The sequence below is a fragment of the Sinocyclocheilus anshuiensis genome, unplaced genomic scaffold (genome assembly GCF_001515605.1).
Source record: "Sinocyclocheilus anshuiensis isolate Anshui unplaced genomic scaffold, SAMN03320099.WGS_v1.1 scaffold300, whole genome shotgun sequence".
NCBI lineage: Eukaryota > Metazoa > Chordata > Actinopteri > Cypriniformes > Cyprinidae > Sinocyclocheilus > Sinocyclocheilus anshuiensis.
In genome coordinates this window covers 18,467-31,552 of record NW_015557379.1, presented here as the reverse complement: position 1 = coordinate 31,552, position 13,086 = coordinate 18,467, and the positions used below count along the sequence as shown (strand labels likewise).

At 33.8% G+C, this 13,086-nt stretch overlaps 1 protein-coding gene across 5 annotated transcripts in view; it reads left to right on the top strand.

Moving 5' to 3' along the window:
* foxn2a (forkhead box N2a) overlaps positions 1-13,086 on the top strand; it is a 65,833-nt gene that overhangs the window by 44,685 nt on the left and 8,062 nt on the right. For 3 of the 5 annotated variants that reach the window (XR_001633011.1, XR_001633010.1, XM_016474649.1), the window contains exons 2-5: positions 1,275-1,825; positions 9,889-10,013; positions 10,253-10,302; positions 11,020-11,088. Coding sequence is in view for 3 of the 5 variants with exons in the window: in XM_016474649.1 (XP_016330135.1) it covers positions 1,292-1,825; positions 9,889-10,013; positions 10,253-10,302; positions 11,020-11,088 (778 nt within the window). In the remaining 2 variants the exon portion in view is untranslated. The remainder of the gene's footprint in view (positions 1-1,274; positions 1,826-9,888; positions 10,014-10,252; positions 10,303-11,019; positions 11,089-13,086) is intronic. The other 2 variants (XM_016474652.1, XM_016474651.1) reach the window with 1 other exon arrangement.

The window sequence follows — 13,086 nt, the reverse complement described above, 5'->3', positions numbered from 1 at the left end:
GTATATTAGTTTTAATGTTTTGTATGTAATTTGGTATTTTATTTTTTTATTTAATTTTGTACTTTTTTCATTTTATTTGTTTTATTTGTTTTTTTGTTGGCACACATTTTTATGGGTGATACTCTGAAACAATACCATGAAACTTGAATCCATATAATGCCATTACAGCGAGAGCATCCACACAAATGCGATCCAAACCAGATGGATAGCAATTTCAGCATGCTTTCAATAAAATTCCCACTGAACTGTTTCATACAAATGCAAATAACCAGCAGCGACGCTCTCCTGCTCGGCCCTTTATAGGCAATAGGTTACCTAAGCAACACTGTCACCTCTTGTTCCATGGTAATGGATGAGCGGAGAGACGCTCTGCCTTCTGGAAGGGTTTTTCCTTCTCCTTTGGCTCTAAGCAGCCCTCAGCCAGTGGCCGTCGATGGCTAACGAGCAGCTGCATGAGGAGGTGGGCGGTGATAAGAATGAGGCCGGGTCATCTCAGACGCTCTCGAGAAACCTCAACAACCCTCAGACACAAGAGCCGCGTCGCTGAACGACTGCGAGAAACGCCAGCTTTCTAACAGAGACTGCTCTAAAAGAGAGATCATTGGATGGGAATGAGGGAGATTAGAGAAGAATACAGTCTACAATAGAATTTGTAGGTTTTTAATTTGCTATAAAGAGATAACATTTTATTTGTTAACCTGCATGTCATGTTACTATTAACCGACATCAGAGAACTGTGAACATGAAAGTGTGTTCTTAAAGTACTGAAATATATACTAACTTTAATTATTCTCAGAAGATATTAATCTTAGGAGGAGTTGGGAGGACAGAGTTTGGCTGACAACAATGTTTGGGAATCCCTGTCCAACAGTGTTGAAGATCAGAAATGGTTTCATTGTGTGTGTGTATGTATATATACAGTAGTAAACATTTGAAGTGGATCAAAAAAGTTCATAAAAATTGTCCTAAGATAAGAATGCTTTTAGGTTTTAGGACAGCTTTGATGAAAGGTTTTGATCCACTTGACTACTGTATATTGCAATATTTGTTTTGGATTGTACTCAAAATTAATGTCAACAGATAAATCCTTGTCATCATGATCATAATTTTATGTTTGTGTTTCAAGTTATCTATCAACGTGCGTCTTTTAAAAGTTTGCGTCTTTATCTGTTCTCAGAGTTACGTTGCATTTTCTATTCGCTCCAATTGAGTACCATTTTGTGCATCATTTTAATTTGTTTTTAATTAGTTTTTTTTTCTGTTTCTCTCTTCAGCAGACGTCCTTGATTTAATGGGTCCCATCATCGGGATGTCGCCGGATAAGAAAGCAGAATCCCCTGGCGTGGTGGAGGAGCGGGCGGGCCTGCACGGGGTTTGTGGGACGCTGCCCGAGGCCGAGTGCGCCGCCAGCCCTCTGGCCACCAGCCTGGACCGCAGCTCCAGCTCAGGAGACGAAGAGCTCACCAACCTCAACTGGCTCCACGAGAACCTGCTCCAGAACTTCACGCTGGGCAGCCCCGAGGCCCAGTCCAGACCCAGCCCGCTCTTCGACATCGAGGGCAACCACGGCGCCTCTGTCATCTCCTCGGCCGCGGCGCACGCCGGAGAGTCCGTCAAGTCCAAGCCGCCGTTCTCCTTCTCCCTGCTCATATACATGGCCATCGAACAGTCGCCCAGCAAGTCGCTGCCGGTGAAGGACATCTACGGGTGGATCCTGGAGCACTTCCCGTACTTCTCCAGCGCCCCCACTGGCTGGAAGAACTCGGTGCGCCACAACCTGTCCCTCAACAAGTGCTTCCGCAAGGTGGAGAGGAGCCTTGGGAAGGTGAGCGGTGCAAAGTTAGATGTATTTAGGGCCCTATGAAATCAGTTTTATTTTTTCCCAAATAAATGTTTCTTTTGTTTTTTCTCGAAATTTCGTTAAAAAATTTTCTGGATTCCGTTTTTTTCTGTTTTAATTTTTTAAACTCCTTTTTAATGGTTAAATTCAATTTTATTCATCAAAAAGCATGTCTAATTAGCTAATTAAAATCATTAAACCTAAACAATTTAACATTTAATTTATTAAAAGCTTAACAAAAATTACATGTTTAGGGGCCTATTAAATGTTTTATTTTTTGCCACCTTATGTTTTATTGTTACTAAATTCTGTGTTTTAGCACGTCTAATTATTTGAATGCATAAAAACAAGTTTCATTTATTCTTACAATAGCCTTATGAAATGTTTTGTTCCCTCAGAAATTGTGTATTAATTAAATTTTGTTTAAATCATTAATTTATCTTTTAATTATTGAAATTTAAACAAATTAAATTGTTTGGCAAATAAAGGGGATTTACAATTAAAACGCTGAAGAAATATTGTATGATTATTCCTTTAAAAAAATAAGGTTTTAATAATTTTAGTAGTAGTATTACATATATTCTGCTGAACAATAGTAATGTCCTACTTTTGGTTAATTCATCCAAACTTTGGCAAATTCCGTGACATTCTGCGTTAAACTGTAAATTCCGTTTTTTTTAACTGGATTCCGTCCACGTTTTCCGCATCACAGAAATCATAGTGTCCTGTGTATTATTGAGTCATTTAACTAATATTTTTATATGTCTTCTCCTGAGGTTGATGGTGTAGTTCCCCCAAACCAATATGACTTTGTTTCTTTGACCGCTTGGATATTATCGTTAGATAAAACTAAAACTATTGGTTGAAATAAAATAAACATTAACTGAAATGAAATAAAAAAAAATTTTTTATGAAATAATATAAAATATATCATTTTATAAAATACATAAGAACTTTTCAACATTTCTAATTTTTGTTTTAGTTTAAATTAAAGTACTAAAACTGAAATAAAATAATAAATCACACTAAAAACAACGAAAACTAATAAAAATAAAGAATAATAAAAAAATCAACAAAATGATTAAAAATAAAACTGAAATTTAAATGAAAATGGAAAAATATAAAAATAAAACTGAAATTTAATTTCAGCTAGATGGCTGTTTTAACATTTCTAATTTGTTTAAGCTGAAGTAGTGAAATTACTAAAACTTAAAAGATTATTTAGACATTTAAAAAAACTAATAAAAAAGGCAAAAATAAACATCAGTACTAAATTTTAACTAAAATTAAAATGAAAATATAAAATATAAAAATAAAAACAATGATGACAAGGCAACATTTCTAATTTGTTTAGTTTAAGTTGAAGTGCTAAAATTACTAAAACTAAAATAAATATGTACATTAAAAGAACAAAAACTAATAAAAGTGACAAGCATACAACAAAATTTCAAAAAAGGAACTAAAGTTAAAAATATAAAATATTAATATTTTATTTCAGGCAGATGCTAAGGCCACATTTTAATTTAAGCTACAAAAATTTTGACTAAAATTGAAATGGAAAAAAATTATCATAATAAATAAAACTTCAGTTAGATGCAAAGACAACATTTCTCATTTTCATTTAGTTTCAGTACTAAAATTACTGAAACTAAAACTGAAATAGAAATTAATAAAAATTATGCAGACATTACAATTCTAATAAAAGTGACAAAAAAATAACAAAATTACTAAAACTTTTAATGAAAATGAAAATGAAAAATATTAAAATAAAAACGATTTTATTTCAGTTTTATGCCAAGGCAGCTTTTCTAATTTTCATTTAGTTTAAGCTGAAGTATTAAAATGACTCAAACTAAAACTTAAATAATGAATCATGAAAATGAATAAACTAGTGCTGTCAAACGATTAATCGTGATTAATCGCATCCAAAATAAAAGTTTTTGTTTACATAATATATATGTATGTGTACTGTGTATATTTATTATGTGTATATAAATAAATACACACACATGCATGTAGACACACATATATTATGTAAACAAAAACTTTTACTTCGGATGCGATTTAATCGCGATTAATAGTTTGACAGCACTAGAATAAACATTATATAGACAAAAAAAACTAAAAATATGACAAAAACTTTCAAATAAAAAAAGAAAATGGAAAATATAAAAATATAAAAATAAACTCATTTAAAATATGAATATAATATAATAGCATATTACTGATACTAAAATAGCTCTGGTCTGTAGTCTCAGTCGTGACCGTGGTGCAGTGGTTGTAGCGAGTGAAAGTGTGACGGTGGGGTTTTGGCGAGGATTTCTCCATCCGCTGAGATAAAGAGGTGGGGATCCAGTCAAGGTCACGGCTCCTCCCTGAGAGCAAACACACTCCCCCACAGCAGCTTATCTCAGCCCAGCGATCCTACACACACACACACACCTATACACACACACCTACACACACACACACACACACTTATACACACACACACACCTATATACACACACACACCTATACACACCTATACACACACACACCTACACAGACACACACTTATATACACACACACACACCTATACAAACACACACACACCTATATGCACACACACCTATACACACACCTACACACACACACACACACACCTATACACACACACACATACCTATACACGCACACACTGCTGGAGGACACAGTGAGCAAAGACAAGGGAAGCAGCGCAACAATTCTACTTCCTGAAAGCACAGCAGGATCTTATAGAGGCAGATGCAGAGCAGTCAGTGTTACAGTGGCCTAAAAAACTATTTGGGAAGTGTAACATGTCTGATGACACAAAATATCAAAGCGAGTGTCTGTATCTGCGTGCCTCAAATAATGCAGGATCTGTTCTCTTCACTGTCAGGTTAATGGACTACTTTTTCGGTGATTTTTAGTAGAAGTGTTTTTAGTGGATGTTTTCAGGGGTTTCAAAACTTTTTAGTGCCAAGGACCCCAAAATATGATGGTTCAGTTGCGAAAAACCCCTTTACTAAAATATAAAGGTAGTAATATATGTTAAGACACACTGTGATATTACAAAAAAAATTGAAAAAATTGAAAAATTGTCAGTTATGTTGTCATTGTGCAAAATCTAAAAGACATGATTAAAATATTACCTACAACATTTTATTATAAATTCAGATAATTAATTAGTTAATTTTAGTGATTTTCATCCTCATAACCACAAAACAAAATTTTACAAAAAGTAAATTTACCTCAATTTTTTTATTTGCCTGAATTTATTCCAATTTTAAAGGGGTGGTTCACTGTTTTTTTTTTTCTAGGCTTGATTGTGTTTATGGGGTGCAGTCTAACATGTGTTAATGCTTCGTTTAAAAAAAAACAAAAAAAAACATGTTTTTTTCCACAGAATTTACCTTTATTCTACACCACTCTGTCCCTTCTCCCATAAACGTGCTGATCATTTCCTTCTTTTATGAAGCCCCTCCCTCAGAAATAGGCGATGGGCTCTGATTGGTTAGCTAGCCCAGTGTGTTGTGATTGGCTAAACCGCCTCTAGTCCCGCCCCTCACCTCAGGGGCATGTGCTCTGGTTGTATTGTAAACAACGGTGCCCATTGATTTTGAATCTTGTGAATCCATTAGAATCATTAGAAGACATATATGAATCGATTTTTATGTGCACCTCTAGTCTTCTCTTCCTCTTCTCTAAAGCAGCACAGCATGGCCTCGCCCCTTTTTGCTTCCTTTTCCCGAGGGCGGGGTTTATCAGGGTTTGTGATGTCACAAACCCGGGAAGTAACTCGTTGTAGTCCCTACAAGCCGATTTTGTAGGCATTAAACTGCCAGAATTTTAAAAGATGTTATCTCCGTTTGCTTTGAACTTTCAGCGTCGTAACTTTGCAGATATTGTTTATGCTCAAACAGCAACATTACACACTAACTAACATTAAAAAAGTTAAATCGCAATCAACCACCCCTTTAAACAAAATATATAAAAACGGTAATTTCTGCTAATGATATGTTGTCATTGGGCTAAAGCTAAAAAAGACTAAAATATTATCGACAACATTTTATGAATTCAAATAGTTAATAATTAATTTATTTTTAGTGCTGTCTCATTCTCATTACTGCAAAACAAAATATTTAAAATGAGTGTTTTGTTTCACAGAAAATTAAAAGTACATTATTACAGTGATGAGAAAATATAATAGACATTTTTGCTAATGAGATGAATGTGCTGTCAAGCTAAAAATATTAAAATATTATCTAGAACATTTTATGAATTCAAATAGTTAATTATTTTTAGTGCCTTCTCATTACTGCAAAACAAAATATAAATAATTGCACCTTAATTTTAATTGCCTTAATTTATTCAGAATTTAACTAAAAATATATTTTTGCAGTATTTTCACAAATAATTAAAAATGCATAACTATTACAGTAATGAGAAAATATTGTAGACATTTTTGCTAATGAGATGAATATGGTGTCATTGTGCTAAAGCTAAAAAAATTGATTAATATTATCAAGAATCAACGAATTTAAATAATTAAAAAGCAATGCTTTGTTTTATTATCAACACTAGATCTATTGTTTTATCATTTCAACTCAACAAACTTCTTTTTCTTAAACGTTTTGCTTAATGTTTTTTTTTATGACACTTCGTATGATATTTAACATCTAAAATTTTTATGTGACTGTAGCATCAAAATTTTGGAGATTTCTTCTTCTTTTTTTTTTTTTTTTTTTTTTTGTGGAAATTTTTTTTTTTTTTTTTTTTTTTTTTTTTTTTTTTTGAGGCCACAGTATGTAACCTGTTATGATTTAATCGCTCTTGCTAGGAACAGTCTTTTTGGTCCACTTGAAGAAAGCTACTAGAAAGGTTGCGAGCTGGGTTTAAACTTGTGTCGCCCGCTTGAGCACCACGGCTTAATATGCACTAACCATTAGGCCACAGATGATTATTTTTCTCTGTCCGACTGTACGGTGAGTGTCATGTCAGGATGCTGCGATGTATTTACTAACGGCAATGAATGATGTTCTGTGGAGCCGTGAGGTCAGCGAGAGCCCATCCGTCAGACACAGACACACAGAGCTGGTTTCACATGACACTGCCTGGTTTCGGTTGCCATGACAACGTTTCCTCCTTCCTGTTTATGAGCAGGCTGGTAATCGGAGTCGAGGTTATAGGCCTCCTCCTCCTCCTACCTATTCCTCTGTGTTTCCCTCTCTTTCTATACATTTATATACATTATGTTGCACAAAGAAAATGTGATGTTTTTCGTGAGCATTAAGGTCTTTTGCATAGTCTCATGATTTTTGTGGCAATTAAGTACCTCATCCACAAATTATCATTAGTGAAAATGTTTTCTCATTACTGTAATACTTTAATAATTTTTTGTATTAAAATTTTTTGTTTTAATTAAAAAAATATATATATATAACGCAACAAGTACTAACACAATGCATTTTGTATTATTATTATTATTATTATTACTATTATTATTATTAATATGTAATATTACAAATATAAATTATAACAATTATAAACATTTTTAAATTAAGTTATAAATATATGATGATGATGGTTATTATTAATGATGCATTATATGATGATTATGTACATATTTTTGTGGTAGAGTTTTAGATTTAACAAGAACAAATACTACTGATACTATTATTAATGTTGTTATTATTATTATTATTATTATTATTATTATAAATACAATATTATAAATATTTTTTCTACATTTATTATTTATTAACATTATATTAATTTGTTCATTTATTATTTTACATTGTTTATGTACATATTTTTATGGCAATTATATTTAAGAACAAATACTATCACAATGCTTTTTATTGTGTATACGACACATATTATTATTATTAATATGTTTTATAATAAATGTTATTATACATTGTTTTATGTACATATTTTTGTGCTTTAGTAATTTTCTGTAAAAAAAATACTGCAGAATACTGCAATGCATTTTTTTTTTATTAAAATCTGAATAAACTAATGCAATTCAACAAAAGCATTTTATGTTTTTGTATATTATAAATATTTGTTTTAATTTTATTATTATACCTTATTTTATTCATGTATTATGTATTTTTGTGGTAATTATACTTTTAGATTTTAGAATAATGACAATTCTGGAAGAGTGTATTCAATTGTTGTCATTAACTGCAATACATTTTATTATGCAAAAAAAAAATCTTTAATAGTCCAAAAAGTGAGCTTAATTTATTAATTAATTTTTTTTTCAAACTATAATAATATTTTTTCCTTTGATTTTGAGGTATAAATCTGACCTGTCCTGTCCTTATGCTGTGTTTTGCTGCTTGGCAAATGGATGATCTTTACCCGCATCTTTTCTCATAGATGTTAAAGCTTAACACCAATCTTGATCTGGGTTATTCTACCTTTATCACTCTTGACTCCCAGCTAAATCCATCCATTGAGTGCAATAATAATTACCTGATACAGTAATTATGAGAGCTCATGGATCAGATCCTGTCATAAACACCCTTTATTCCGTTTACATCCATGTTCTGATGTTTATCGTCTGCTTTTAACCACTGCTCGTAAACTCCCAGCAGGGTCTGTATTGCCAATCACATGCTTAGATGATCACATTAAGACACTTTGAGCAGCGAGATCCTCTCACCAGGCTGCTGGTAAAATGTCATCCGGTTTTGTATTTTATAGTACAAAAGAGCAATAATATGCAAGTGCTATGACAAGTCTCGGTTAGCCTACGCAGTACACGGAGCAAGGTTTGTAAAAAAAAAAGTAAATAAATAATATTCATATTATTATTAATATTCTTCATTATGAAATGATTACAGAAAGTAAGCCCTCAAACAGCAGTATAATGACTGTAGATTTTATTGACAGGAGAATATTTGTTCAATATAAAGTAACCCACTTTAGGGGGTGTTTTGGGGGTTGTAAGCAGAACAGACAGTTTTGATGATTTGATTTGATGCCACATCCCTGGAAAACTTCTGTAAATTAGTTATTTCTCAAAAGCAATCAACAAGCGACCTGAGCAGTTGTTTCAGTCAGTGTGACCCAAGTGCGTGTTTAGTCACATTAGATAAAAATGTCATCCGGTTTTGTATTTTATAGTACAAAAGAGCAATAATATGCAAGTGCTATGACAAGTCTCGGTTAGCCTACGCAGTACACGGAGCAAGGTTTGTAAAAAAAAAAGTAAATAAATAATATTCATATTATTATTAATATTCTTCATTATGAAATGATTAAAATATATATTATACATTGTTTCGGCTATTTATTATTCCTTGTTTATATATTTCTGTGCTGTTGTTTGTTTGTTTGCTTGTTTAGCTGCAATGAGGTTTTAGTCAAAAAATAGTCAAAAAAGTAACCCCTCAAACTGCAGCATTTGATACCGATATTAGGGAGTAAAAAAAGGCCGATATCGATATATCCCTCCACACCCTCCGCGCGTCGGTAGCCCCTCGGGATCACTTGATCGGTCGGAGCCGGACCGTGAATTTAACCACCCGTAGCTCCCGAACCCCGGGGGCTATCAATGCGGTGGTGGTCTCATTCGAAAGCGGGCCTCTAGACGTACACTCGATTCGTGTTCGAGAGGGTTCCTCGAGCTGAAGGGAATTTGGTGCGGATCCGCCGCACCGTTACGGAGATATGGCCGTTCAAAGTTTCAGTGGTTTTCCATAGACTAAGCTTTAAAGCGTTTCATCCAGGTTGCCAGTAGCAAACAATGGAGTGCGCTCTGCTGGACAAACTTAAGTAATTACACTATTTCAAGCATTTTATCTGCGTTATATGTTCTGTAAAAAAAAATTTTCATATCATCGGCATATTCACCGATACCGATATATCGGTGACAGGCTCATATCGGCCGATAATATCGGCAAAACGATATATCGGTCGGGCTCTGATAAAAATGTTTGCTAAATTAGTGTTTGTTTACTTTCGATTTGCTGAAGTCATCTTCTGTCCTTACCTGCTGATCTAACTGTGTGTGTTGATGTGTTTCATCTAGGTTAATGGGAAGGGCTCTCTGTGGTGTGTGGACCCTGAATACAGACCCAATCTGATCCAAGCCCTGAAGAAACAGCACTTTCCCTCAGCCCACTCCTTCTGCACGCCCCCTGCTTCCCCACCCAGGTAACACACACACACATTTACTAGAGCACAAACTAATGGAGATGCATTAGCTAATGTTTGATGCATGCATGCAAACCGGCACTGTTCCACACATCTCTGAAATAGTGGTTCTGTTGTCATTTGGCTCTCAAGTCATCATAAGTGCCTTGACTCATGGTCCTGCTTTATGTCTTACTGTCTGTCTCTCTCTGTGTGTGTGTGTGTGTGTGTGTGTGTCTGTCTGTCTGTCTGTCTGACAGTGCCTTCTCACCCGCACGTCACCTCTTCCTCCAGGGCTGCTCTCTCAAAGGTGAGCCATCTCTGTTTTTTTAAGTTGAATGTCTGTCAAAACAAGTGCCAATTTGAAATCTTGTTAGTCACAGAACATATAAAAGCATGCATGTTCCAGTGTGCTTGAAAGCAATCAAGTCTGGTTAAATGACTGTCATTTGAGTCATTGAGGACACGTGCTGTGAGTTTAGGAAACCGGTTTTACACATCACACCCACATGATTTTTAGTGATTTCTCATGATCACAGCTCTCCACTGTTCAACATTTCCATGTTCCCAGGGAATAATTTTTATATATTTGTTAGTTTATTTATTTATTTTTCATTTATGTATTGCATTTATTTTGATTTATTTTATGTTTACATTTATTTTTTATTTATTTATTTTTAATTATTAGAAGTTATACCCATTTCTCATCTTTCAAAAGTATGGAAACTCATTGGCCACAAAGTATGAGAACCCTGTGATTTTTGTTTTTTTGATTTTTCATGTAGGCTGGACTGGTTTCATTATTTGTCCTTTTCATGCATTTTCTTTCTCTTTCTCCGTCTCCTTGAGTATGGTGGCTGTTGTGTTCACTCTGTCCTCTGTCTGGTTGGCAATGAATAATTCAAATGTTCTGAAGGGATTCATGGAAACAGAGAAGCTCCAGTCCCTTGATTTCCCCACATAAACACACACACACTCTGACACTGAGCAGTGCTCTGACCGCTGTGTGTCTTTATGTCCTTTACAGAGTCTGACATTGATGCCGCCACTGCTATGATGCTCTTAAACTCGGCCCCTGGACACCATAGTGACCCATGTAAGAGAAGACCCCATCTATCTATCTATCTATCTATCTATATATCTATCTATCTATCTATCTATCTATCGATCATCCTTTCTATTGTTCTATCATTCTGTCTATCATTGTCTAACATTGTTGTATCTTAACGTTGTACCATTGTTTCTAACATCCTATTTTTGTATCTAACATTCTATTGCTGAATCTGTCAAACGTTCTATCACTGTATCAAACGTTCTATCGCTGTATCTAACGTTCTATTGCTGTATCAAACATTCTATCACTGTATCTATCGAACGTTGTATAGTTGTATCTAATGTATCTATCAAATATTCAAATATTCCATCGAATGTTCTATCGCTGTCTTTATTGAACATTTTATTGTTGTATCTATCGAACTATTCTTATATCTATCATACATTCTAACGCCATATCTATCGGACGTTCTATCATTGTATCTATCAAACGTTCTATCGTTGTATCCATCAAACTTTCTATCGCTGTATCTTTCAAACGTTCTATCGCTGTATCTTTCAAACGTTCTATCGCTGTATCTATTGAACATTCTATTGTTGTGGCTATCGAACGTTCTGTCGATGTATCAAATAAACTTTCTATCGCTGTCTCTATCGAACGTTATATCGTTGTATCTATTGAATATTATATCGCTGTATCTATCGAACATTCTATCGCTGTATCAAACGTTCTATCGCGGTATCTAACGTTCTATTGCTGTATCAAACATTCTATCACTGTATCTATCGAACGTTGTATAGTTGTATCTAATGTATCTATCAAATATTCAAATATTCCATCGAATGTTCTATCGCTGTCTTTATTGAACATTTTATTGTTGTATCTATCGAACTATTCTTATATCTATCATACATTCTATTGTTGTATCTACTGAGCATTCTATCGCTGTATCTGTCAAACATTCTATCTACCTAACACTCTAACGTTCTAACATTCCATTTATCTATCTATCATTCTATCGTTCTATTGTTCTCAAATACGCTCATGTACCTCTATAATGTTGATGCTGGTAAGTCTGAAATCTGTATCTGTGAGACTGATGTTACACCGAGTGTCGCCTCGTGCAGCGGATGAGTCTGTTTAGTTCAGGTTCATGCAGAAAGGCACATTTGCATCATTATTTATGGAGATGGTTTTGCAAATATGTCTGCGTAGCAACTAAAAGCTCTTGCTGGTAATTAGTGCAGCATTGCACTTCCTTCACACGTCTTTATCCTCGTTAAGCATGTCACTGTAGTGTTCACTACCTCTAATGAGCCTTAATCATCCGTAGCAGAATAAACCATCATAAGAGTGCTTCATTAAGACGGCAGATAAAAGTACTTGATGCGATTCGTAATGGCAGTTTACAGATTGACACTTCAGAGATGAAAAATTTACATGAAAAAATTGTATAACTGGCTAAACCTCATGAAACCTGTCAAGACAATGTCCCAAAATCCTTTAGAGGCATAGAATAGAAAGACACTACAAATCGTTGTTTTTTCATGCACTGGTCAATTAGATTTTGGCCCATTTGGCTTTTCATAATGTGTTGTTTCAGACTAGTGGAAAGAAAACATGCAAAATACATATTTTAAGTATTTATTTTATATCACTTTCAGAAATCTCCATTTTGAAGATTTTGACAGAGGGGTTTCTTCATATAACATTTGCCTGATTTTATACATTTTATTCCTAAAAACATGGTGAAAATTAATTTTTCTGGCTTTTATAGGATGATTAAATGGAGATATAAAAAAAAAAGTCAAGACACTTTAAAAAAAATAATTTAATTGGATATCACAATACCTAATTTTTAACTTTTAAATACTTTGTTTAACTTTATTTTTAACTTATAAAAATATTATACTATTATTATTACTATATTATAAATATTACTGTAATAATACTATTTCTAATATTTCACACACACACACACACACACACACACACACACACACACACACACACACACACACACACACACACACACACACA